At 42.9% G+C, this 26,723-nt stretch overlaps 1 protein-coding gene across 1 annotated transcript in view; it reads right to left on the bottom strand.

Annotated features, from left to right (window-relative positions):
- Positions 1-14,189: 14,189 nt before the first annotated feature.
- Ankrd30a (ankyrin repeat domain 30A) overlaps positions 14,190-26,723 on the bottom strand; it is a 72,137-nt gene continuing 59,603 nt past the window's right edge. Inside the window, exons 29-34 of the mRNA XM_032905809.1 lie at positions 25,719-25,848; positions 19,753-20,043; positions 18,956-19,170; positions 17,715-17,943; positions 17,051-17,096; positions 14,190-16,059 (exon numbers count right to left, since the gene is read on the bottom strand). Coding sequence (XP_032761700.1) covers positions 15,926-16,059; positions 17,051-17,096; positions 17,715-17,943; positions 18,956-19,170; positions 19,753-20,043; positions 25,719-25,848 — 1,045 coding nt within the window. The 3' untranslated portion in view covers positions 14,190-15,925. The remainder of the gene's footprint in view (positions 16,060-17,050; positions 17,097-17,714; positions 17,944-18,955; positions 19,171-19,752; positions 20,044-25,718; positions 25,849-26,723) is intronic.

Here is a 26,723-nt window from a genome sequence, read left to right as displayed (position 1 = left end):
GAAGTGTAATTTTACATCCAAAGAGCTTACAATTTTGTCTTAGGACTGCTACCTTTCAAAACTATGTAAACGATAACACGAAACGTGAAAAAAAGTGTAGTATATACAAACCAAAAGAGCAGACACGAGTAAAGTGCCATACATGTTAGTTTTCCCCCCAAAATTTTAAAGTTTTATCCTATCCTACTGATGCAGAATGTCACTCTTACCATCTCACTAAGAACAGTAACCTGAATATGTAAAACAACTTGTCCCTGGCCAGAACTTGAGTCACATTGTACGAACCTTAGAAACATGGAAATATTAAATTCTTCCTAAGAGAGTTACGAGTAATAAAATGTACACCTATAGTATGTGGTGCCGAAGCTTTTAAGATCAACGGCTGAGCTGGGGCAACCTTAAGAAGCCAGGCTCACCCACTGGTCCTCAAAAGGCCAACTTAAGAGACGTTGCGAGCAAGAAGCCAGTAAGATTCAGGGTAAAGGTGTTGCTGACATAGAAACACAGCTCTTGCCCATAAGAGGATAACAAAGAAAGGTTATTTTGGATCCGAATATAGTGATCGTGGTCCTGGAACATGGATTTAGGTCACCCAACCTAAGCTTTCCAACGCGGAAGCTGCTTCACGGAGCTAGTTTATGTTTATGGGTGTTTTGCCTGCAGGTCTGCCTGTGTACCACGTGTGAGCCCTGTATGATGAAGCCAGAAGGAGGCATCTGATCTCCTGGAACTGGAGTTATGAGCAGTCGTGAGCCATAATGTGGCGCTGGGAACTAAAAGCTGGTCCCCTGGAAGAGGATCCAGTGCTCTTCGCCTCTGTCCCTTCTCTCTAGTCCCTTCACAAAGCCTTTATAGGAATAGAGCAAAAGAAGTCATAAATCAGGACACTTAAACACATTGGTGGAAACATTAGATGGGTAGTGTTAGCATTCTGTCCAAGCTCCACCCCCATAGTTACCCAGCAACACAGGTATGCTCCGCCCCACAGTTACCTGGCAACAGCCAGGTGTGCCTGACACTAAGAAAGCGGCTGCTTGCCCCTTCCTCATCCTTTTGCTCCCTCTTGCTCTTGCTCTCTTGCTCTTACCCTCTTCCCCCTTGTCCCTTCTCTCCCCATTCCCTTCCTCCCTTCTCTCCACGTGCTCATGGCTGGCTTCTACCCCTCTACTCTTCCATTTCTCTCCTCTCTTTCTCTGCCTTACTGCCCTCTTAACTCTCCTCCCGGCCCCTGAATAAACTCTATTCTATAGTACACCGTTGTGTGGCTGGTCCCTCAGAGGGAAGGGATGCCTCAGCATGGGCCCGCTAAGGCACCCCCTTTCTTCGGACCTCCATAGAACATATCCCCCCTTTCTTTGTCTTTTTAAAAACACATCGGGTAGGTTAAAACAAAATGGGAAAGTCTTTGCTAAAAGCCTCAGGTGCTGTCTGATGACACTCAGAGGCTTTGGTTGGTGAGGGATATGTTCCCAGCCACACTGGCCATCTGTTTGCAGACTCCAAATAATTTACCTGATAGTCAGAAAGATGTCAGCTCACAGACAGAGGGGAGCGATAAACGGCTGTGAGGAGCGCTAACGTTGCTGGGTGTAGAGTGGGAGAGGATGGAGGTGGCACATGCCTTGAGCTCCAGCACTTTGGAAGCAGGCAGATCTTTGGATGTGCGGCCAGCCTGGTCTGCATAGCAAGTTTCGGTCCAGCCAGGGCTGCATAGTGAGAACCTGTTGGTCAGGAGCACGTGTGTGTGTGTGTGTGTGTGTGTGTGTGTGTGTGTGTGTGTGTGTGTGCGCGCGCGCACACTCACTGAAGATGGTCCACAGTAACTTGACTCTGAACTTCTGAACTTGTAGCATTCCAAATTCTCTATAACCATGGAGGTTCTAATTAGCTCAGTAGCCTTGCAAAAGACTTAATGAAAGATATGATGGCTTTTATTCATAGTCTTTTTTAAACAAATCTATTTCCTTTTTCTTAAAAAGATTTGTTTATTTTATGTATTTGAGTACACTGTCGGTGTCTTCAGACACACCAGAAGAGGGCATCAGATCCCATTACAGATGGCTGTGAGCCACCATGTGGTTGCTGGGAATTGAACTCAGGACCTCTGGAAGAGCAGCCAGTGCTCCTAACCACTGAGCCATCTCTCCAGCCCTCATTCATAGTTTTACCAGCCTGGAATTAATATAATTTTTAAAAATAAAGAACAGACACTGTACGAGGAGATTCAGTGGACAACTTCTCAGGGGTCAGAGAGTGAATGGCATCCCTAAGAGGAGATGGGGTCATTTTAAAGTTAGTTGCCTGCTTTGCCTCCAAGGCTGGTGTGGGGAATGGGTTTGAATGAGGTCAAGAGGCAGCTCAGGAATGGGGTAGTAAAGTTCAGAATTCAACCTGTCCTCCCTGAGACTGGCCACTTGGGGTGAGATGTCTGAGCCGTTAGACCCTAGCTGTTCTGTGGAGGCTTCCCAGGCTGCTGTCAGGACCCCAGCAGTCAGGCCCTGGCTGCTGGGTGGTGAGTCTGGCTTCTTATTTTCAGCCCTTTTAGTTTTGTCCTTTTGTCTCTACAAGTAATAGTGACAGAGCAAAGAAAGGAACTTCATCCGGTGTGACCATGTTGAGGAGAGGAACAAAGAAGGCCACTGTCCAGATCTCCTAAAGTCCACTGTCACGGTACTCAAATGCGGTTAGGTTTAGATACGATACAAGAGGGGTGCGACGCTACGTAGTCTTAGTCTACGTGTGGTCCTGCAGCTTTGACCAGCATCGGTTTCTGCTCCTGGCCAGGGCTCCGAGTCTGTAATGCAAATTGGGAATCCTGTGTAATATCCTTCTCTTGGTAGGCACCAAGGTCCAGCATTTTCTTTCTCCTAGAAAAAAATTCCAACTCATTGTTGTGTCTATTCTGCGGATAGTCTGGTAGTCTAAGGGAGGAGGGGGAGGACAAGTGTCTCTTTTTAGTATATCTCTGATTTGCCAGGACAGTTACACATATATCCAATATCGAGTAAAAAAGCTAAAAGTCAAAACAAAACCCACATTTTAACACACAGAGACTTCTTGTAGCCTCAATGTTTGTTGAGGCCTTAAACACACATTTAGAAACTAACCCTGTTGGGCTGGAGAGATGGCTCAGTGGTTAAGAAACTTCATTCTTGCTAAGGACCCAAGTTCAATTCCCAGGACCCACACGGCAGTTAACAACCGTGTGATTGTAGCTCCAGGGAGTCTGCTCCCCTTCTCCAGCCTCTGAGAACAGAGTGCTTGTGGTGTGCAGACATACAGACAGACAAAACACTCACCCTCATAACATTTAGAAGATTAATATGCATTTTTAAATAAGCTCACCCAAAATGGTCGAATCATAGCTAATCTCAGGAAAGACAACTGGTGCAGACTCCACAAATGGCTTCACCTATGATCTCACCTTCAGCTGCTAGAAATACCTCCGATCCCTCTCAGCCATTGGAGGCGATCCATCCTCAGAGAGCTCACTTGCTGTGGCTGTACCACACTGTACTTACTAATGGTTTACGTCTGCCTCTTTTCTTTTTTTTTCTTTCTTTCTTTTTTTTTTTTTGGTTCTTTTTTTCAGGGCTGGGGATTGAACCCAGGGCCTTGCGCTTCCTAGGCAAGCGCTCTACCACTGAGCTAAATCCCCAACCCTTCGTCTGCCTCTTTTCTAAACTTTTGTAAATCCATGACAGCGACTGCATCTCTGACCTGTCGTCAGCCTCACTGCACGGTGCACTGGCTTGTACTCATACTTACGTAATGTGCACATTACAGGTGCGTGGTACCTTTCTGGATGTCAGGTGTTAGGAAAAGAGTTAAGAATAAAGCTTCCCACCAACCCAGAAACTACCTCCCACAGATGACCCAAGATACAACGGCTTTATTTCATTTTAAAAGTGGATAATCACAGGTCATCCATCCACTGATGAGTTTGCAAGGACACGGTTTCCCAGACACGTGCAACTCGTCACACGTTCTCAAGACAAAAGATAGCCTCCTCAAATGAAAGGGCCAAAGGATACCTATTTGCTGTAGCTAATTTCTCTTAAGTTTTTTGGATACCCGAGGCAGCCATCTGTATTAATTCACTGCTGTGTCCAACCCCAAGTGAAGCTTCTTAAATTGCATGTGACTGGAACTGCAGCAATGGGGCGCAGGCCTCAGACAGGCCCACACAGCCTCCGGCAGTAGCCTGAGGGAGTTCTCCAGGGACCTCTACTCAGGTAAAGATGGGATTCTTGACTTCACCAGAGAAAAGAGGATTTCAGGATGAGGCAGTATGAAACACAGTGGAAGGTTTAGACAAGAAAACGCGAAATAACTAAACATATCTTTTCCATTAAATGTATATACTAGGAGCATACGCTCACCCATCGACCCATCTTTGCCCTCTCTAGCCTACACTTCCTCTGTTTTGCATCTACACAGATAGCATCCATGCAGCTAGGATTTTATATCTTTATGTAAAATGTAAGGCCCACGACTAAGAGAAAATATACAATATTTGCCTTAATATTTGCACACCTATGATAAGTTGACTTGGAGGTTTGGGGGTAACTACTCAGGAGTCATATGAATATGGAAGGTCAATTTTAGTTTTTTTTTTTTTTGTTGTTGTTGTTGTTTCACGGCAGAGTTCCATAATGGCCGGGGTTGTTTCCATTCCTACCAGCAGCTGTCATGGTTGCCCAATGCCCACATCTTCACCAGCACTTTCTGCTCTGTTTCCTTAATGGCTGGAATGAGATAGAACGTCACGGCAGTTTCAGTTATAATCCCCTTGCCTAGTGACATTCAATGACCATTTCTCCCTCACCTGTGAGAACTGTCTGCACAGCTCATTTGCCCATTTATTGATTTATTGCCCATTTTTTCTATAATCCCGATATCGATTCTCTGTTTCATGAATATCCAGCAAAGATTGGTTTTCCCCCCTATTCTGTAGGCTCCCTGTAGCAGGAATGCAAAGGCTACCTCTATGTAAACGCTGGGGGCCCTGCAGCTGCAGAAACATCTCCTGCAGGAGGACCTAATTGAGTACTGCCTGGGAGGGCAAGGATTGCTAGTGCAAATAATACCAGCCAATCAGGAACTGCTGTTTAGAAGAGATACTTTCCTGGGACCAACAGGGGTGTGGGCAGAGGGTATTAAAGGAGCTTGCAGCAGTGCTCAGATGAGCCTCCTGCAGGATTTCTCCCCTGTTTCCGGAGTCTGTGTCTTTGACTCTGCCCCAACTCTCCCTCGACCCCCAAGGGGCAGGTAGGGTCGGGCAGAGGCTGCCCAGGGTACAGGTAATAGCTCCCTCCACTTGCTTAGCTATTTCCCTTGCTATACAGAAGCAGTTAAATTTTATACGGCCCTGCTTTGTCAATCGTTAGCCTTATTTCTTGAATGACCAGTACTCAGGAGGCAGAGGCAGGAGGATCCCTGAGTTCAAGGCCAGCCTGGTCTACATAGCAAGCTCCAGAACAGCCAGGGCTACACAGAGAAACCCTGCCTCAACCAAAACAAAACAAAAACAACAACAAAAAGACAAATAGGAAAGGAAGAAGTTAAAATGTTTTTATCAGCAGGTGTTATTCTGCAGACCCTAAGGACTCCATAAGAAAACTTTTCCTAGATGTTAGTGGAAATGCTTTGAGATTGTCTCCATTTTGTATAACAGTGGTCATAAGCTTTTCATATGTAGACTTTATTATGTTAAAATATGTTCCTTGCATTCCTAGTGTCTTTGGGGCTTTTTTTCATTGATGGAAATTAGATTTTCTCAAAAGCCGTTTTTTTTTTCATACATTGACATAACCATTTGAGTCCTTGAGTAAATGTGACAGATTACATTTTTTAACTTGTCTATCTTGAAATATCCCTGCATCTTTGAAATGAGGCCATCCTGATCATGCTGAATCGTCTTTTCCTGAGTTCAGCTTGCAGGTACTTTATTGAAAAGTTTTGCATCTGTGTTTCTCAGTAGCACTTATCTTTAATTTTCTTTGCTGTCATGTTTGTATATGGTTCTTTTGTTTTGTTTTGTTTAAGGTCATGTGTCGCCCTGGCTGTCCTGGAACTCACTCTGTAGACCAGGCTGGCCTCGAACTCATAAAGATCCACCTGTGTTTTCCTCCTATGTGCTGGGTCTAAAGCTGTGTGCCACCCGCGCCTGGCTTTCTGTGGTTTTGGTATGAAGGTAACTGTTTTTACAGGGCTCTGTGGAGCTCTTTGAGTCATTACAGTTCTCATTTCCGGTGTGTCAGGCTGATTTTTTTTCAATCTCTTTATTGTATTCTGCATTCAGACTGCATTGGCCTCCTTGTTCCATCCAGCTCCTTGTGTTCTATTGAAATCCATCCAGAAGTTCGTGTTTCCTTTGATTTCTGTAAATACAACTATAATCACTCTTCGAATCTTTGGGATTTCATCTGATTTGCTTCAGCTAGAGGTCGTTCTGGTGGAAACTATTATTTTCTAAGCTATCGTGGAACCTTGTTTTTTAACGTCTTGTGTTTTTCTCTTTGAGTCCTGTGTATGTGGGCTAAGGCACTGGTTGGATTTTTTTAAATCATCTTTATTGTTCCTCTGAAATATCTGCAATATTTGAGGGGGACTAGATTGTGGTAGGGTTGAAGTATTACACATACTTGTCGGCCACACTGTGTTCACCTCAGTAGCTATGTTCTCAGCCCATGTGTTTATGTTCAATCCTCAGTTCTACACTGAGAGAAGAGCCATCTGCATAAAATACGACTGTAAGGGTGGTCCCATCAACATAGTTCTAAACGAAAAAATTACTACTTCAATTCCAATTGTTGTGTGCCTTAAGATACTTAACGACTGTTGGTATGTATGGAAAGGAGACAGCAAAATAAGACTAGTAACTGCTATGATAGAGAAAAAATGCAGCATGGAGAAGTTACTGTCACTTTGATACAGGATGTCATGTGACTCAGGCTGCTCTTGGAATCCCACATAGCTGTGGATCATTGGGAACTCCTGCTCCTCTTAACTTTGCCCCCTAAATGCTTTATTTATAGGCACACACCACCTCGCCAGCCTAAAATTATATTTTAAATTAAAGTGATTTTTTAAAGAAGGCTGTTGTATGGCTTAAGCTTGCCTGGAACACATTCTCACCTGCCATGGCCTCTCAAATCCTCTGAGTAAGGAAGAAGGGCTTTTTAGAGGATTCGACAGATAACTCTTCTGGGGAAGTAATCATGAAATAAAGGGAACTAAAAGTATTCAAAGATACATGAGAGAAAAGTGTAGCTAGCAAATGCATCTTTTAAGATGGAGAAAAGTTAAGTAGAACACACGTTATTGCAAGACTTGGAGCTCCAGAAAAGAATGTGATACCTCTGGACTAAGAAAGTATATCAGTATTTTCCAACTTGGAGAGAAACTTTTTATCTTTATTAAATTAATTTCTTATTTACATTTCAAATGTTATTCCTTTTCCCGTTTCACCAACATCCCCTAACCCCCCTCTATATGGGTTTTCCTCCCTTTTTCCCATTAAACAATCACGCTTACTGGGGTTCAGTCTTAGCAGACAAGGGCTTTGGTGCTCTGGCTATTTTGCTAAAGGTTGGAGCCATCTCCATTATAGTCTTTTAAGATATCATAGTCTGTTGGACATTGTTGTTCATAAGGGGTCTCACACTCTTCAGTCCTTTCTCTGAATCCTTCAACGGGGGTCCCGTTCTCAGTTCAGTGGATTGCTGCTGGCATTCGCCTATGTATTTGCTGTATTCTGGCTGTGTCTCTCAGGAGAGATCTACATCCGGTTCCTGTCAGCCTGCACTTCTTTGTTTCATCCATTTTATCTTGTTTGGTGGCTGTATATGTATGGGCCACATGTGAGGCAGGCTCTGAATGGGCGTTCCTTCTGCCTGTGTTCTAAACTTTGCCTCCCTATTACCTCCCAAGGGTACTCTTGTTCCCCTTTTAAAGAAGGAGTGAAGCATTTGCATTTTGGTCATCCTTCTTGAGTTTCAAGTGTTCTGTGCATCTAGGGTAATTCGAGCATTTGGGCTAAATCCATTATCAATGAGTTACCATGCTATGTGATTAAGTTACCTCACTCAGATGATATTTTCCAGTTCCATCCATTTGCCTATGAATTTCATAAAGTCATTGTTTTTGATAGCTGAGTAGTATTCCATTGTGTAGATGTACCACATTTTCTGTATTGAGAGAAACTTTTAGGGGTTAATAATTCCCAGAAATAGCTTGTCACTTGTAGACTATTTTCTCTTTGTTATCACAAACGTCATAGATGTGGGCAGACAGTTTCTTCTATATTTAAACTTTTATCTCTTTAGTAGCAATTAAGATATCATAGTATGTTGGACTGTAGTGGCACACACACCTTTGACCCCAGCACTTGGGAGGCAGAGGCAGGTAGACCTCTGTGAGTTCAGGAAGCCAACAGAAAGAGTTCAGGACAGCCAGGGCTACACAGAAAAAAACCTTGTCTCAAACAAAGAAAGATTTCATAGTATTCTGTCGTCCAGTTATGCTAAAGCCATCGGTTGCTATGGGTAATGGCATTTGCTCCTTCCTTATGTCAGTCTTTATAATCTCCCCTATTGGAAATGAAAACTTTGTCTTATCATAATTATCCTTTCCCTTTTTATCACACACCCACGAAATAGGGGAAAATGTTCCCATGTAATCATTTATATTCTTGAAAACTGGAGGAAAGAAAGCACAGTGGACTACGTCAGGATTTCTGTAGCAAACTGTCATTTCTTAATAAGAGGTGTAATCATGTTCACGAGGGACGGTTATTCGGTCATATTTCTAGCACTTTGCAAAGTTGAAGGACAGGATCCATGAAAGCCAACCTAAATATTCATAATTCACCAATAACAAATGCCGACTGAAGAATGAGGTAATGCAGTAGGAAAACAACTCAACCCGATGTTAATGCTTTTCCTTCCACAAAATCACTCTGTGAGTGGGATTTGGAAGGAATAAATTCTAATTCAGAATGTGTTATTAGGAAACCATACTTAAGAAAAAAAATCCTAGTGAAGTTAATGCCTATGGAAAATTATTACTCAACATTAAATGTGAAAAAAATTGTTTTAGAGATCAAAGTGGGGTTTTAAAACATAGGGCTACAGCCAGCGGTCATGGGACTCCTGCTCAGTGCAAAGGCTGAAGCTGTAGAACAGAGCTTTGAATATACTGTATGCAGGAGGCCATCCTGGAGGATGATCATCTCACAAGATGGTGAGTGCATAGGACAAGTGGCTGTGAGTGAAATGAAGACAGGAGACTCTTCTTCAATGGCTTGTTCCTTTGCCTCCTCAGACATCTTTCTCTGAAGATAATCCCCATGAAGTCAGCAACTGTGACTGTATATGATGTCTGCTGCTTCTAAACATGATGGTAGGCATATGGAACATTGCACCCATACTAAAATTGAAAACAATGCTAGGAGTGAATTATATCTCTCCCAACTTCAGAACACTCATAAAGGAGAGAAATGCTTTGTGTGTAAGGAATGTGGCAACGCTTTCTTGGAGAAATCACATCTCACGTGTGGTACATACAGGAAAGGAAATCTTCCACTGAAACATTGTGGGAAAACCTGGGAGAAGTCAAACACACGAAACATTAGAGATCACATACACAAACCCCATGAATCCAGTCAGTGTGGGAAAGGCTTTAGCTACGTCAGCTCTCACATTACACTAGAGAACACGCACAGGTGAGACACCCTATCAGTGTGCTACACGTGAGAAAACATTTTATCAGAAGTCAGATCTCCCAATCATCAGAGCACACACACAGGGTTGAAACCCTATGAATGTCACACACGTGGAACATTATTTTGTATGAGTTCACACTTTAGAGCACATGAAAGGGCACACACGTGTGAGAAACCCTTTCTATGTCCAGATGGTGGCGAATCTTTTGGTCAAAACCCACACCTTACACAGCACCAGAGAATTCAAAAAGGGAACAGGACCCTATGTTTGTAAATTGTGTGGGGAAAATTTCGATCACAAAACACTACTCACCAGGCATCAGATAATTCACACAGGACTGAAACCTTATGAATGTTGTGACTGTGGGAAGAACTTCAGTTTCCAGTTAGACCTCACAGCACATGAGAGAACTCACACAGGGGAGGAACCCTTTATGTATCCAGAAGGTGGGAAATTCTGCAGCCCTAAGTAGACACTCTCTTAACATGTGAGAACACATACACAGGAGAAACCACATGAGGGTCATACGCGTGGAGAAATACCTTACAATGAACCATACCTGACTAAACATAGTAGGACACACACAGGGGAGAAGCCACATGAACTCAGTGAGGGCTGGAAACACTTCTGCCACAAGTCACAGCTCTAGAGCACAGAAGTAGAGGACTCACAAGGGAGAAACCCTATGAATGTACTCAGTGTAAAAGAGCATTCTGCATAAGTCAGCGTCAACTGCATAGCAGAGAATCCACACAGACAACTGTGAGACGCCCAGTGTGGGTGCTGAGAGCCAAACTCTCTCTGAAAGAGCGACAAGCACTGTTAACCACGGAGTCCTCTCTCCAGCCCCTGAACATCACACTCAACAACTCAAATATAGACGTGTTCTCACTGAAATCAGGGACAAGGCAAGGATGTCCCTTTCACCACTGCCTCTCATCAGCTTTCTCAGAGCCCCAGTGGGCGCAGTAAAACACGTACGTTTTAATAGATCCAACAGTTTTGAAGGTTTGGAGGATTCTCATGAGCCAGCCCAGCTCCTCATCCCACAACAGGCAAATTCAGTTGAGAGACAAAGAGGCAGGAAGGTAAGAAACTATTCCAAAACTTGGCTAAAGATGAGGGCTCCCGTCATAAAGCCCATCTTGTCCAGGAGCTGACGGGAGTGGTGATGCTCCTGACGCGTTTCAGTCAAGTTCTGAAAGCAAAGAGCGCTGTTCCCTCAGTTGTGTCTGTCACCAGTTTGTTATATTTTGTTCAGTGGACATGCCAGGGTGGGTGATAGCGGCCCATGGCCTTTCTGCTGCTTCTTAGGTAAATGTGAACCACCCCACTGCAGACTTGCCCTTCTCCTGCTGAGTGTGTCTCCCGGTGTTAGACTACAGTCCAGAGGGCTTTGTGTCAGCCCTTCAGATCTGTTACTTACTACTTAGTGGGGAACCCACAAGGGGAAGAGTGCAGGACCCGACCTGATGGGACATGAGTACATCTGTCTTCTAAAACTTAATAAATTTGTTAATTAAAAAGTTCAAAGGCAAACTAAATGAATGTTCTCTAAATAAAACTTCCCAATGATAAGCTGGAATTTTAGCCCCCCAGGTCCTTACCCCATGCCAAGCAGTAAATGACCCGACTGAGGTCCATGTGGCTATTAGAGTCCTCCAGGGTGAAGACAATTTATCTTATACTAGATTAGATTCTAATCAATCCTAGAAGGCCAAATGAGTCGCTGGGCCCACTTAGCACGGTCTGCTTCCAGAGGAGGCTCCCTGACCAAATTGGGTTCCCCAAGTCATCTGCATGCTGTTACTGTTTTCAAACATGCCCTTTCTGATACAGTTGAAGCTGATCAATGCCTCCTAGGTACTATTCTATTAAGTACAAGAGAACTAGGCCAGGGAGATGGCCCAGTTATGAAGTGATTGCCACATAAACATGTGTATCTAAGTTTGGTCTATAAGCAGCCATGTAAAAAGCCAGGCACGCGACTATAGAGTACACAATTATAACCTCAGCGCTTCCTCTTGATGTTTCTACGGCCGTGATAGGACACCAGAGCCAAGTCACGGGAGGAGGGCTTCACTCCATCTGACAGTTTCTAGTCCTTCCTGAAGGGAAGTCGGGGAGGTCAGGGAAGGAGCTCAAGGCAGAACCTGGAGGCAGGAGCTGAAGCAGAAGCCATGGAGGGGCACTGCTTACTGAGAAATATTTTTAAAATGTTCAAATCCTTAGCCACCAGGGAAATGCAAATTTAGAATTCTTGGAATCTCATCGTACAGTTAGAGTGGCTAGGACAGAAGAAGAAAGATGTTAAATACTGGTATTCATAGAGGGAAAAGGGACTTACTCTCACTGTTGCTGGGAGTGCAAACTGCTAACAGCTAGGAGGGGTTCCTCACAAAGCTGGAACTAAATCCACATGACGCGGACACCATTTAGACACACACCCAGAGGCCTCTGTATCCTACTGCAGAGATAATCACCCATCTTTTTTCATTGCTACATCGTTAACAACAGCCAGGAGACGGTAACAGCCCAGACGTCCATCAATAGATAAAGAAAACGTGGTATGTTCATACAATAGAATGGTATTGGTTTGTTAAAAATGGAATTATGAAATCTGTAGGTTAAAAAAGACGAAATTAGGGGTTGGGGATTTAGCTCAGTGGTAGAGCACTTGCCTAGCAAGCGAAGGCCCTGGGTTGGTCCCCAGCTCGAAAAAAAAAAAAAGAAAAAAAAAAAAAAAAAGACGAAGTTAGGAATGATATTTTGAGGGAGGCAAACCAGACACAGAGAGACAAAAGTTGTGTTCTTTCTCATTCGTGGATGTTAGCATTAATCTGGTATGTGTGTCCTATTAGGAATACCCACAGCTTAAGAGCTTAGTAAGGGGCCATTTATGGGAAGCGGTCCTCAAGGAATAAGAGGTAGAAAGGGGAACAGCGGAATAGGAAGTGTTAAATTCGGGTGGGAGCAGGAGAGCAGGGTAGAGGCTGGACTATGCGGAGGGATAACTAACACTGAGGCCTTCGGAAAGAGCCACCTGGAAGCCCACCCCCTACTGGAGGAGCTACCTAAAAACAGGCTAGAAAATAATACGTCCAAGGCCTCCCTTTGAGCTGTTGGCCAATGAATGGGTCACATAGACTCTCAACCACTACAGGCTACTGCCAGCGCTCATCTGTCCTCCAGGGCTGACTGGTAGATCCTGTTGCTGAAGACACCACTTATTTGACGTACTGGAATTGAGGAGATCAAGTCGATACTCACCTGTAAACTCCATGCCTGATGACCATCTTTCAATGTGCCAGAAGCTGCTATGGTGCTACCAGAGGAGAAAAACTAACCACAATTGGCCTGGCAAGACATGCCCACTGTGCAATACTGTCACAGATGTTATCTGAGTCCCAAATCACTTTCTGCTTAGATCTGTGGTCCGCTGCATGAGACAAAACCATGCCTGGAACTGTGAAAGGGGCCAAGAACCTGCCCTGTGGTATGCCACAGGGCCTAGGGAGAACCCAACCGTCACCAGAGAAGCTTCTCTTCGCAGTAGACAGCCATTAACACAGAAATCCTCAACTGGTCAATATCAGGCCCTAGATTGTGCAGTGCTAAGCCTAGGCAGGGTAGTGATCTTCATGGAGGAGGGGCAGAAAGACTGTGAGAGCCAGAGGTGGTGGACAACACTGAAGAAGTGTTTTCCCCACACAGCAGGACAATGGGCCAGCAATGCTACAGGACCTCTGCAAGCTCTAGCCAGACAAATATCCCAGTGCAGAGAGAAGGTGAACACAGTCTCATTCTGAATTTTCCCTCTATAAAAAGGACACATTGAGATAACTGTTAAAGTTGGAAAAGGGTTTGCAGATTAGATACTGACCTTCCTGATTCAGGTCATTCCACTACAGGTACAGAATGACAGACAGACCCTTGTTTTTAGGAGAAATGTGTTTAGGAATATGTGTCATGTCTGCAACTCACAACAGACCATGCTCTTTTATATCTATTTATTTTGAAGGAGGAAGAGAAGAGAAAGAAAGATAAAAACATGTTTACATTTAGGGAAGGAATGGTGATAACCAAGATTTCTTTTTACTATTCATAAAAATTTTCTATAGTGGTCCAGTTATCAAAATAGGTCATTAATAAGCTCCTGAACACATATGAATAGGAATAATTCTAAACAGACTTCAATAAAATGTGTGTGGTGTATTTATATATCTCTAAATTTATCTGTCTGTCTGTCTATCTGTCTATCTGTCTGTCTATCTATCTATCTATAAAACAAAGGTATGTATCTATCTATCTATCTATCTATCTATCTATCTATCTATCTATCTATCTATCTAACCATCTATAAAACAAAGAGGCCATGAATTTGAGGGATTTGGGAGGGACACAGGATGAACTGAGGGGGAGAGAGAAAAGGGTGGGAATGGTGAAAATATAAGATTCACATATGAAATTCTCAAAATTTAATTTATTAAAATATAAAAATAATTTGTTATCAACAACTTATATCTCATTAAACAAAATGAAGAATCATTATTCTACATGAATATTAGCAAATGAATATTTTGTAGGTTTGATAAGAAACAGATATTTACAGTCACAAATTATCTCTCCACAAAACAATTATTACAAAACAAAAGTAAATATATAGAGGAAAAACAGTAGGTAACTACTTTAGTGATCAATATCAACATCATAATAACAGAGAAAAATCAGTATTATAGATCACATAATAGGATTAAATGAGAAAAATTACCTCTGTAATACTTTTGCCAAGAATGCATGATTTAATCATAACGAAACAGAAAATTCAATTCAAGGACATATTACACAAATTGTTCCTTGAAGTTTTAAGGTCATGAAAGTCAAGCAAAGACTGAACAATGTTTCAGATTGAAGGAGTCTAGGAACTGTCAGTAACTGGGACCCATCAGTCTGAATGGGTCTAGTCTTTATTAAAGGACGCTGTAGCTAAGAAGCCACACTGGAAAGGAATCTGAGGATTAAACTTTAGGATGTAGGAGTGTTAGCCTTCTTATCACAAAGGCCACTACAGTTACTTAGAGGGTTGTCCGTTAAAATAAACACTAAAATAGTCAAGGATGACGATGGATGGCGGCAAGGCTCTCTCAGCAGGTTCAGAAGAGAGGAGAATTATTTGAACTTCTAATTTTATGACTTAAAAAATTAAGGATGAACAAGCAGATGAATAAACAGAAGAGTGGAAAGCCTTAGGTAACCGTGCTTTTCCACAGGATCAAGAACTATCAGTGCTTAAAGTTAAGTTTCACGGTGATACCATGGCTGTGAAACATTTAAAACATTAACAGTGGCTAAGGCAGCAGCATACGAAACCGACGTCTGGCTAAATCTTTTGGCCCATACACAGTGATAAAAATAAAAACACAAAGATATTTCCCACCAAGTATCCTGGTTGTTTAAACACTTGCTTTACAGTGTTTTTGTATGTAAAAGTTTGTAATACTGGTTTAATAATACTTGCAAAATCTGCGTAAGACTACCAAAAAACTCAGGTAAATATATTAATTATATTAATTTCTAGTATGAATGACAAAAACATTTTTTCACTTGTGTTTTCAAGTCATACAGTTATTACAATTAAAATATATAAACAGTTTAATAAATATAATGTTTTAGTTTATTTTAATAAATGTTCATATCTTTGTTTTCTTTTTTAAAGATTTATTTATTTTTTGTATATGAGTGCTCTATCTGCACGTAACCCTGCATGTCATATGAGGACACCAGATCCCATTACAGATGGTTGTGAGCCACTGTGTGGTTGCTGAGAATTGAACTCAGGACTTATGGACGAGCCATTGGTGCTCTTGACCACTGAGCCATCTCTCCAGCCCACAATGTTACACTTTAGATCACATATATTAACTTGTATTATTTGTATAAGATAGTTGGTTCATTACGACTTTATTTTTCTGTGTAAGACATGTAGCCCTGACTGTCCTTGAATTCAGAGATCTACCTGCCTCTGCTTCCCAAGTGCTGGAGTCGGAGACACGTGCCACCACAGCCAGGGCGTTGAGACATTTCGGACACACCTGGCACATGCCCTTTATCTTCTCTGGTCCTCTTTGTCTTTGGTCCTCCTCCCAAACAGTCCACTTCTACTCTCATGCCTTTTCTTCCTTTTTCTCTTTTTACATTCAGCAGATCATGTATTTTTTCTTTAAAATGTCTATATATTCTTGCGATGCTTCTGAGAGTAGATCTTGGCTGGGTTTGGTAGCAGACCCAAGGGGAGAAACTCTGCAGAACTCAGATTCAAGTTCAGCAGTGGCTGGAAAGAAAGAGTTCACAGTTAACGGAGCACAAGGCAGAAGCAGAGCGGAAACTGAACTGGTGAGACGCACATGGAACCGTAGTGCTCAATCATGACTAGATTTAACTTGTTTGTGGGTGCGTAGTTAATTATCACTGTCGTGTGCAAAGCTACAGTAACAAGCACAGGAACAAGATGAGACAATCACGTAGAGGTTACATCACAGAGCCATGGTTCTGAAAACAGCATGGCCCTGGCACACAAACGGGCCTGCAGACCACTGTAGCAGAACGCCACTGGAACCGTGATAGCCATGTATTCACAGCTGCCTGGTATTTGACGAGATTCTAAAACCACATGTTGGAGCATACGTCTCTGACAAGTGGGGCAGGGAAGGCTGAGGCCCACAGGTGGAAGAAAACTAGATTCCTCTGCCTCACCCTGCACCTCAGCTCCAAGTGGGTCAGACGTCAGTAAGAAACCTGACGCTGCAGGGAGAAGGCAGCACCCTACGAGACACACATGCAGAAACGACTTCCTGCAGAGGATCCAATTTGCTCAGCACAACCAACAGAGTGGCCCTGAGATGAAGAGCTACAGACAGGTGATGGCCGCCGCCAGGAGAGGGAGAACCAGTCTCTTTCAAGGATGAGACCCTGTTCCTAAGTGGTTAGTCCTGAGCACAGGCAATTAAGGGCAATGCTAACTGGGCCTACAGGTTGCATATATGAGAGGAGGTCAGGAATTTGAGAGGAGGGGAGGGAGAACACGGGTGGAGGCGGAGGCAGGGTAGACGTGGGAATGATGCTAATGTAGTGTACTTCTATGAAGTTCTCAAATGAAATAAATAAACATTTGCTGAATAATCCCCGAAGGAAACATGTCTTTAATTTTGTGTAAAGCAGCGCTTACTGTAAAATGTACTCACTGAGCAAGGAAAATGTCATTTAATATAATTTATTTTAAAAATTAGTCAACCTAACCTTAACTCATACATTTTGACACATACCTTCTTTAAGTTCTCTATTTATACTTTTTTCCAACTCTTGATGCATCTGAAATGAGATAAATATTTATAATGGTTAAGAAAATGGAAAGTTTTTAACTCAGAAATTAACCTTATGCAATGCTACATATTTATCTTTTTTTTTTTTTTCTGGACCTGAGGGCGGAACACAGGGCCTTTCTACCATGGAGCTAAAGCCCCAAACCCAATACATTTACTTTCTTAGTAACAGTATTTGTGCTAGATTCCTCTAAATGACACACATCTCCATGTAGGTGTCTGGATGCCAGCCATCTCTTGTCGCTAGACTGGAACCCTTGAGATGCTGCAGGAAAACTGCCTTTGGAGACTGCCGTGACCTTTCAGGCTACACCTTCAGTCGCAGCCACAGTTACCTTACACACTGCAACCTAAGCACAGCTTCTGAAGAAAGGTACCGTCGCCGGACCAAGCAACAGTGAGCACCTACTGAAGTGAGAACTCCAGAAACTTTAATAATTTTCCTCCTTTGGCATAAGTCACTATGACGGTGTGCATTGGCCAACAAAATAAACCAGTGTCATGTATTAAATTAAATTAAATTAAAATGAACCAGTGCCATGGATTAATTAAAAGTGAGAATTTTATCAGAAACTTGAAAGCTGAAGGAAAAGAGAAATATACTAACCTTGGTCAGGAAGATCTCCACTCTTTTATTTGATGGCTGTAGGCCTGAGGTAGGAACCGCTAGGCTTTCTCTTGGAATAAGAGTTCTGTTGAATACCAAACTATTATGAAGCTTTCCAACACAGGGACACTCTACAACAGGCCTCGTACTGAGAGAGCTCAGCAGAGACCTGTTCTGCTGCTCCTCCAGGAGCAGCTTGGTGCTGGTCTCCTCCAGCCTCTCAGAAGTCCTGGGAAGACCACAGAAGGCAAAGACTTAGTGTCTCCAGGGTCCCAAAGGAACCCCGAGTCCCGGCTGGCTAAGAAGCTGCCATGCGAATGAAAGGAATTTGCACCTCAGCAGTGACTTAGCCTAGAGAACCTGTCAGGATGTAACCACTGAGGACTACAGGTTTAACATTATTCTACAAAGTGCAGGGATTTCTAGAGGGAATCGAGATGAGCAGCTTCTCCAGTAACCATGTCTTCTGGAAGGGCGCTGCTTCCTGAGGACCTCATTAGAGACACTTGCACTAAGGCTTAACTGGGAGACTGAGTGACACTACAGCAGACGTGTCACTGTGTGTGATTAACACGCTCACTCCCTGAAGACACGGAAATGGAGACGTGTAAGCATTCCCTCCTGTTACCCAGGATAGATTCCTTCCCGTTACCCAGGATGGACTGAGCATCTGACGCTAGGGATAACCGAGTCACAGCCGAGGAGGCGGTGCCGTGCTGACGCTTCTATCTCACATTAGTGTTTCCCTCTATCACACGTGCACGGAAAGACAGATTAGAAAAACCTGTCGATTATAGGTTAAAGGGACCTTTACTAGAAATAGTACAGTGACAATCAAAGAAAATTAAAATACCAAATGCTGAAATTGCTCAGAGGAGAATATTACAGTACCTGACCCTTGGGACTAAGTTATCATCTTCCCAAAACAAAACATAAAACAAAGCACAATCAAGCCTCTTAGTAGTTGTATTTACGGGAACGTGGATAAGCAATTTTATAATAATATAACTTTCTTAACTATAAAGCTTGAAACATATCTAAAACGACCATATAAACTAAGAGAGAAGGATAAGAAAGAGAATAAAAGCTATCCCAAAGTAACGTTTTGAGGGTCGCTTACAACAGTCTTTCCAGACTCGGGCTGTCTAGGTGGCTTTCACAGCCTCCTCGTCTCACTGGTGATGCTGTATTTCGAGATAAAGCTGTGAGGTTATCTTCGGAGAGTCAATGTTAGGACTTACCTGTTTAGTTTACTGGACAACGCTTTTCTAACTCTGAACTCTTCCTGGTAGAGTTGCTTGTACTTTTCTAGTTCTATTTTGTCGAAGTCTTCCTGGGCTTTCATTTTGCAGAGCTGGGATTCCAGGTCTTGAATCCTGAGCTCCATCTGACTTCTAAGCGAAGCATTACTGTTCTCTCTTAACTGCTCCAAGTTTTCCTGAGACGCTGCTTGAGCCTACGGCAGACCGGAAGCGCACACGTTAGAAGCGGTTATAACCCAAATCACTACTGCTCGTTTGTTTTGAATGAAACATGTGAACACAGATGCTGATGCTGGGATTTAGATGGGAATTATAAAAAACCGAATCTTTTCCATCTTCTTTTGTTTCTTTAGTCTTGGGACTCAAACCTAGGGCCTGGTGCGTGCTAACTGAACACGTTACCACTGCGGTGTGACACATTTGTACACAGTGGTCTGATAATTTAAAGAACTCAGTCAGCTCGAGATTTCCAGCTTGAACTAGATGACTTGAGAGTAACTCAAGGGTTTGCTGTACTTCCTATGTCAATTGGTTCCCCTTCCAGCAATCTATGTTTTGCAAACGAGCTTTAAAAGTCAAATGAGTCTCTCATGAAAGGCCCGCTGAGTTATAACAGCAAAGAACACTGGACAGCAATAATCAGTGCCCTCTTCTCCCCGAAACTCTAGGGGCAAGCACGTGTCCTCTTCTAAAACTCGAGCGGACACACGCTGCGCGCACACCCGAGGCATCGCTTGCAGCATGAGAACCACAGCGCACCACGAACACGAGCTGACCTGCAAGAAGAGGTTGACCTGTTTTAACTTTTCCACCAAGTCCTGCCTCGCTCGATCCTCGACCTCCCGCGCGTACTGCTGCACTCGGCTGTGCTCCACCATGTTCTCCTCCATGTGGCTCCTGAGGCTCGCCACCTCCTGCTCCAGTTTCCTTTTACTCTTCTCGAGCTTCCTGCACTTCTTCTGTAGAGTTTTCATCAGCAGCAGTTCTTGCTGAAGCAGCTGATTTCTTTTACCCAGATGTAGACATTTTGAAGATGCAGTCTCCAGTTTTTCTGTAAGATCATCAATCTGTAGGAATAAGATGCTGGTTTGGTGATGAAGAAGGCGGCCGAGAACAGCACAGCATAAACCAATCACATGCGCTACCCAAGATCAGCTGTGACTACAACTACATGTAGCCTGGAATAACTCTTATAATCAGGTTTCTTCTTCTTTTTTTTTGTTTTTTTGAGACACAGTTTCTCTTTGTAGCCCTGGATTTCCTGGAACTCGCTCTGTAGACCAGGCTGGCCTCGAACTCAGAGCTCTGCCTGCCTCTGCCTCCTGAGCGCTGAGACTCAAGGCGTTTGCCACCATGCCCGGCTTATAATGAGGTCATAAAAGTAGCAGCTGCCACTAAGCGAACTCTTTGTGATCATTATTTTTTTTACACACCAGGGCACTCATGTTAGATTCGTTTTATGTGAATGTCTCCTGTCTTTCCTTCTCAAAATGACTCTTAGTCATCTTGGAAAATCTGCATGGCGGCACACTCCTTTAATCCAGCAATCTGTGGGGAGACAGAGACAGAGAGGCAGAGGCAGGCTGAGGCAGGCTGAGGCAGGCTGAGGCAGGCAGATCTGTGAGCTCAAGGAAACCCTGTCTCAAAACAAACAAATGAAACAACAACAACAACAAAATCCAAACAAACAAACAAACAAAAAATCCGTAACTGTGTCCCCATCTTCATGCTCCACAATTTCCGGAGGAGTTTCAGGGAGACACTGTTTTTCAGGCTCCAACAACTCCAGTGACTCTGGAGAGGGCGGTGACTTCTTGCAATATAAATTTATTGACATGGCTCCCCTTTCTTGGAACAAAAATGCAATGCATACTAAACGACAACTAGGATTTCAATAGATTATTCACTTACGTTACAACAATTATTTAGGGGACCCCTGTGTCAGTGGTCTAGCCAACCACCCCTCCTAATGCTCCAACGGTTAGCTTCAACTGGAAGCCATGAGAGTGAGGTACCCTTAGTACTGGTCCCCAACTTCAAGTCATCCAGATGATACCACGTGGTGAAGAAATGAACTGACTCGATGAGCCTTATCTAGACCAGACTGTGAACCAAATATATGTAGCTTGGAGACACTAAATCTCTCAGGGTCATGTTATTTATCACTAAGTAGAATAGATAGTGACACTAAATATCTCTTTTCAAACCCTAAAAGGTGTAGGGTACCTCTAGATCAGGTAGAGAGAAGCAAAAAGGACCTAGAAAGAGAAACCCAAAGGACTATGGGAAGGAAATGGCTTTTCTGTTACCTGGAAAACTGTGGCTTTAGAGCAAGTGACAGAACTGACAAGAGATACAAATATCCACATGGGGGGAAATGGAACAAAGGGGAACTAAGATCCACTGGGTTCAAATGCCTTTCTCTCAAGTAGCCTTTCCACATGCCAAACTGCCAACTGATGCTAAAAGAAATTTCTGAGGTAAGAAATCCAGACCTGTGTGGAACCCATGGTCTAAAACTGAAGCTAAGGCCATGTTTATAGGGGTTTTTGTCAAGGGGTTGGGGATTTAGCTCAGTGGTAGAGTACTTGCCTAGCAAGCGCAAGGCCCTGGGTTCGGTCCTCAGCTCCAAAAAAAAAAAAAAAAAAAAAAAAAAAAAATTTGTCAAGACTTTGGAATGCTACAGGGCAGAGCCTCAAATTCCTTTAAGTGTTCTAAGGGCACTGTCTCGGAGGAGCCCATCTCAAGGGTCTGTGGAAGTGGTTTTTTTAAGGACAGGACTCCCAACAGAATACACAGGAGCTCAAAGCTCTCAGGAGAAACAGTTTGCAACTGCAGACAAAGACCATGACAGTGAAACTAAAAAGTGGCCTTGGGACCCTGGTGAAAAGTAAACAAACAAACAAACAAACAAACAAACAAATCCTAAATGGAGGAGAAATAACTCTGGTAGGATTCTTCTCTTGTCAACTGGGACCCAACAACGTAGAGGCTGATTCAGCCATGACAAGGCTACTGAGAAAGCAGAGGCAGTCAGCTAGCAGGGAGAAGCATCTGTTGAGACAGTCTGCATCGTGGTTGTTTCGTTCCTTAGAGTGAATTCTCATAACAACATAGCACTTCCTTGGAATTTCCCGTCAATTTAGAGAATATGGAAACTTGGAATATGGAGGAATGATCTGTAGTAAAATGTCTAGCACATGCTTTAACAATCAAACCCACAAGTTTTCCTTACTTGCAATTAGTTGACTCTAAGAGGAATCTCTTGGTGTTTCTGATCAATCTATTATTAAGTCTCCATTTTCTTCATTTGTAGTGACGGAGAGAACTTTATGGAATCCTTCCTCATCTCCTCAGTAGTGCAAACAAATGCAGTGTTCTTTGGACAGTCTACTTCTTTACTAATGCTTGTTCATATGGAGGCCACTTCACCCTGATGCTGTACCATAACACTTATCCATACTGAAGTTAATTTAAACATTGTTTACTATATAATTTAGTGTGTGCGCAGCTCAAAGTACGACTGTGGAGTAGCCTCTCTCTTCACCCATGGCTTCTGAGGTCCTGCTGGGTCCTCAGGTTTGACAGCAAGAGCCTTTTACCAGACGAGTGCTTTAACCAACTAACCCACAGAGTTTCTCAAGAGCCCACACCCGATGCTATTAATAATATTCTACTATACTTGCAGACAGGAGGCTAGCATAACTGTCATCGGAGTGGCTTCACCCAGAAGCTGATGAAAACAGATACAGGCAAACATTAGGTAGAGCTCAGAGAATGTTGTGGAAGAAGGAGAAGGAGCCAAAGAGGTCAAAGACACCACAAGGAAACCTACAGAACCAACTAAGGGCACGAAGGTGTTCACAGAGAATGAACCACCAAGCAGAGAGCATGCACAGGACTGACCTAGCCTCCCTACACAGATGTAACAGATGTGCCAGTTGGTCCTCACATGGGACCTCTAACAGCAAGAACAGGGGCTGTCTCTGGCTACATTCCCTGCCTTTGGACCCCTTTCCCCTAACTGGGCTGTCTTGTCTAGCCTCAATAGGAGAAGATACATCCTAATACAACTTGATATGACAAGGAGGGTGGGTCGATAAGGAGGGCTGGTTGATATCAGAATTCAAATCTGAACTCTGGAGTTAGCTCAATTCTGTGGAATGTCTTCTCTTCTATGAGGAGAAAGGAGGGGTTGTAGAGAGAGGTGAGGTGAGAGGGAGGGACTGGGAGGAAAAGAGGGAGGGGATGTTCTGATTGGGATGTAAATAAGTTAATTAATGAAAAAATCCAGTAGTGAGGATATTTATGGAATGCTTACTATTTATTAAGTTCCTCTTAGGAAAAACAAAGCCTTTTACCCACAAGCCACTTCATCAGCCTGGCTTGGAAATTTAAATGGTCACTCTGAAAACTGTCTTTGGCGAACTGTCTAAATATTACCTGGTTTTTAACTGCTATTCTCCTGAAAACCATTTTTTAAATGGAATTCACGAATCCTAGTGGTTTTATTTTTTAGAGACTATGTTTTGGTAGGTAGTCCAGGCTAGCTTTCAACTGCAATTCTGCCTCAGCTTCTGGGCCCAGAGGTGTACCACAGTGCCAGGTTCCTGCATTCATACTGAGCTATGAAGCTTTAGTTTGTTTTCTGTGCCAAGAAAATGATGCATTCTGGTGCCTTTCCTAAGAACCAGATACTAGGCTGAGGGGGGATGAGCTGAGATTGGTGGAACACACCTGCAGTCCCAGGGTCAGGAGACTGAGGAAGGAGGACCGTGAATTTAAGGTTAGCCTGGGCTACATGGCAAAATCCTAAAGGAAAAATGGAAGGAAGGAAGGAAGGAAGGAAGGAAGGAAGGAAGAAAGGAAGGAAGGAAAGAAGGAAACACAATTCAAATCTGAAGTCTGGAATCAGCTCAATTTCCAATAAAAAAAAGCTGGAAGCCCATACTTAATCTTCTTTCTAGTTGGCAAAGATCTACAGATGATTTTAGAAACTGCAATGCATGAAAGAAACACAGTGCAGTAAATGGAAATATGCTGAGCCAGCAGATCCTGGGCCCAGATCAGACACAAAGAGAAGTGAAGAGAAAAGCACTTGGCAAGAAGCGAAAAGTTTCAATTAAGAAAATGAATGGACCCTGTCTTTACAAGTCTACCTTCACGTTGTGTCATGGGCAGATAATGGTCACAAGCTTCCAGGTGAAAGCCAATGTTTCCACAGGCGTGAAATTAAAGGCCTTCCGCTATGCAGCCATTTTTATTACCTATGGTATCTAGCAATGTGCAACAAGACTGGGAAGTTCTCTCTTGAGAGCCCAGCTTGATTTGGTACTGGCCTAGGGAAGACGTGTTGACCACTGCATGGAAAGGGGGACTAAAAGTCAACTAGTCAACTAAAAGTCATGGGGAACTGATTTCAGTGAGTGGAAAGAGTGAGGTGAACAACATCTTTGCAACAAAGACATTGCTTGGATGAGTGGAGACCGCTATGGAAAACAGTAACCCAGAGCATAACAGCTAAACATAATAAAACTATAAGGTTCTTAGCAAAAATTACAGGTATAGGTCCTTGTTACTGGATTTGGTAAGCTTTTTAGTCATATTAGAGGAAAGAAACAGATTAAATGGACTTTATCAACATTCGTTTGACACCATCAAGGAATCAGAAATGCAAGCTACCAAGATAACAGCAAGTACTCGAACATCCTGTATCTGTTATATCTGTATAGATCTAAGACATAGAATGGATTCTTACAACAACCTCAAGAAGATAACCTGTGAGGGAAGCTCTCAGACAGACGTTTCTCCAGAGAGGACACACACATGGCCAACAGTCACACGAGAACACATGCTCCATGACAGTCCTTCACTCCTAGGAAACCGCAAAGGAAAGCCTTAATGAAGCACCGCTTCACGCCATCACGTTGGAAACTTGTCCTTTTTCCAAGAATCATGATGGAAAACAACAAGTGTCCCTGGGGCTATGGAGACGCTGTCAACGCAATGGTGCTGGTTACAAAGTGCGGCCACCCTGTGGCAGCTGCTCAAGTCTGGCAGTTTCCACGCAACTCTGCAGTTCCTAAAGTACTCAAGGAAAAAGGAAAATGAATGCCAGTCACGCTTCTCCAGAGCAGTGTTATTAATAGTCAACCAACGTGAGGCAATTAATTAATGTAAGCTAAATATAATGTATGTTCCATCACACAAGAGGGCACATTCAGCACCAAGACGACACTGTGTGAGGACACTCGCTACGATGGAGATAGACCCTGAACACAGTGATGATTCCAAGAAGCCAGAACACACACTGTGTGACCGACATGGACAGGCAGACACAGGGACAAAGCCGACCTGGTGGATCCTTAAGGCTGTGCAGAGGAGACACATGAGAGATAAAAGGCGTTATTTTAGGGTAGCAGAAATTCTGAAATGGAAGGGATCACAAAATTCTATGAATATAATATGGGATGTGCTAACTACGTTCCTATAAACCTGATACCAATAAATAAATACAAGACATGCTACTCGATGATTTAGGATCACAGAGTGAGAGACTGCAACCTGGTTCAGGATGTGAGAATCAGCAGTATGACTTCCTAATAGAAAATAATATAATCTTCATTGACATCAAGTCCATGAAGCAATATAAGAACTTCAATGTAGCCAGAGATTCATATTACTTAAAATATAATTCTTAAAATAACCTTATTTTTCATCCCCAAAACTGATTTAGAATTACCTTTTTTACTAGTGCATTAACTGGGATATCCATTTCAAGTTGACTGTTTTTCATATCTTGATGAGGATGAAGTTCTCTGTTTTCATATTCATTTAATTCTTTTTTGGTCATTTTTAAGACTTCCTTAAATCTATAAAAAATGCACAGAGTAAGCGAAGAATTTAAAGAGTATATTCAACAATTATTTAAATAGATACTAAGTTCTGTTATATAAAAGAGATAAATTTGGGGGCACATGCCTTTAATCTCTTGGGAGTCAGAGATAGGCGGATCTCTTTGAGAGCCAGGGCTACACAGGAAAAAGACTGTTTCGAAAATACAACAACAACAAAAAGATAAATCTGTAAGTTACGACCCTCTTTCATTTGTATACTTAAGATGTGAAGGCATCTAATGAGATTAAAATCTTATAGCTAATATGAAGGAAAGCTTATGCTATGTACGGGAGATAGAGGTAATACTGTAATCACGTACTGAATACACATAATTATTTATACACATTTTAGTATATTATTATAAAACACTCTTGCATGTTAGGTGTAACCCAGATATGGCTAACTCAGGAGAAAACGTTTGAATGCTGTCGCCTGCTGGCCCTCGTCTGCAAGGCAAAACACACTGAGCATGAGGACTTAGTAGAGAGTGAGTGCTTAGCACCCGAACCCAGAAAGTATCAAGGAGATCATCCACAGCAGAAAAAGGGGAAAGGACACCAAGTCTTCGTAGTTTGAATGGAGGGGAAAACGAAACAGAACTTCCTAAGAAATGAAAGGAAAACAGTGTAGGAAGACTTATAGAGAAAAGAAGCGATCTAAAAGTCTCTGATAGGGATATCTACAAGACCCAGTGATGTAAAAGTGCACACAGCCCAGGGCTGCTGCACATATCACCAGGTGGTGCACACAGATAGTTAATTAAAATACAATAACAACGATAATAGTAAAAAGCACTGATTAGAATCAGATAGGAAACACAAAATCTCAGGAACTAACAGAAAAGCTGCAA

The sequence above is a fragment of the Rattus rattus genome, chromosome 6 (assembly GCF_011064425.1).
Source record: "Rattus rattus isolate New Zealand chromosome 6, Rrattus_CSIRO_v1, whole genome shotgun sequence".
Lineage (NCBI taxonomy): Eukaryota > Metazoa > Chordata > Mammalia > Rodentia > Muridae > Rattus > Rattus rattus.
Note: the sequence above shows the minus strand (reverse complement) of the source record. Positions and strands in the feature narration are given on the sequence as shown.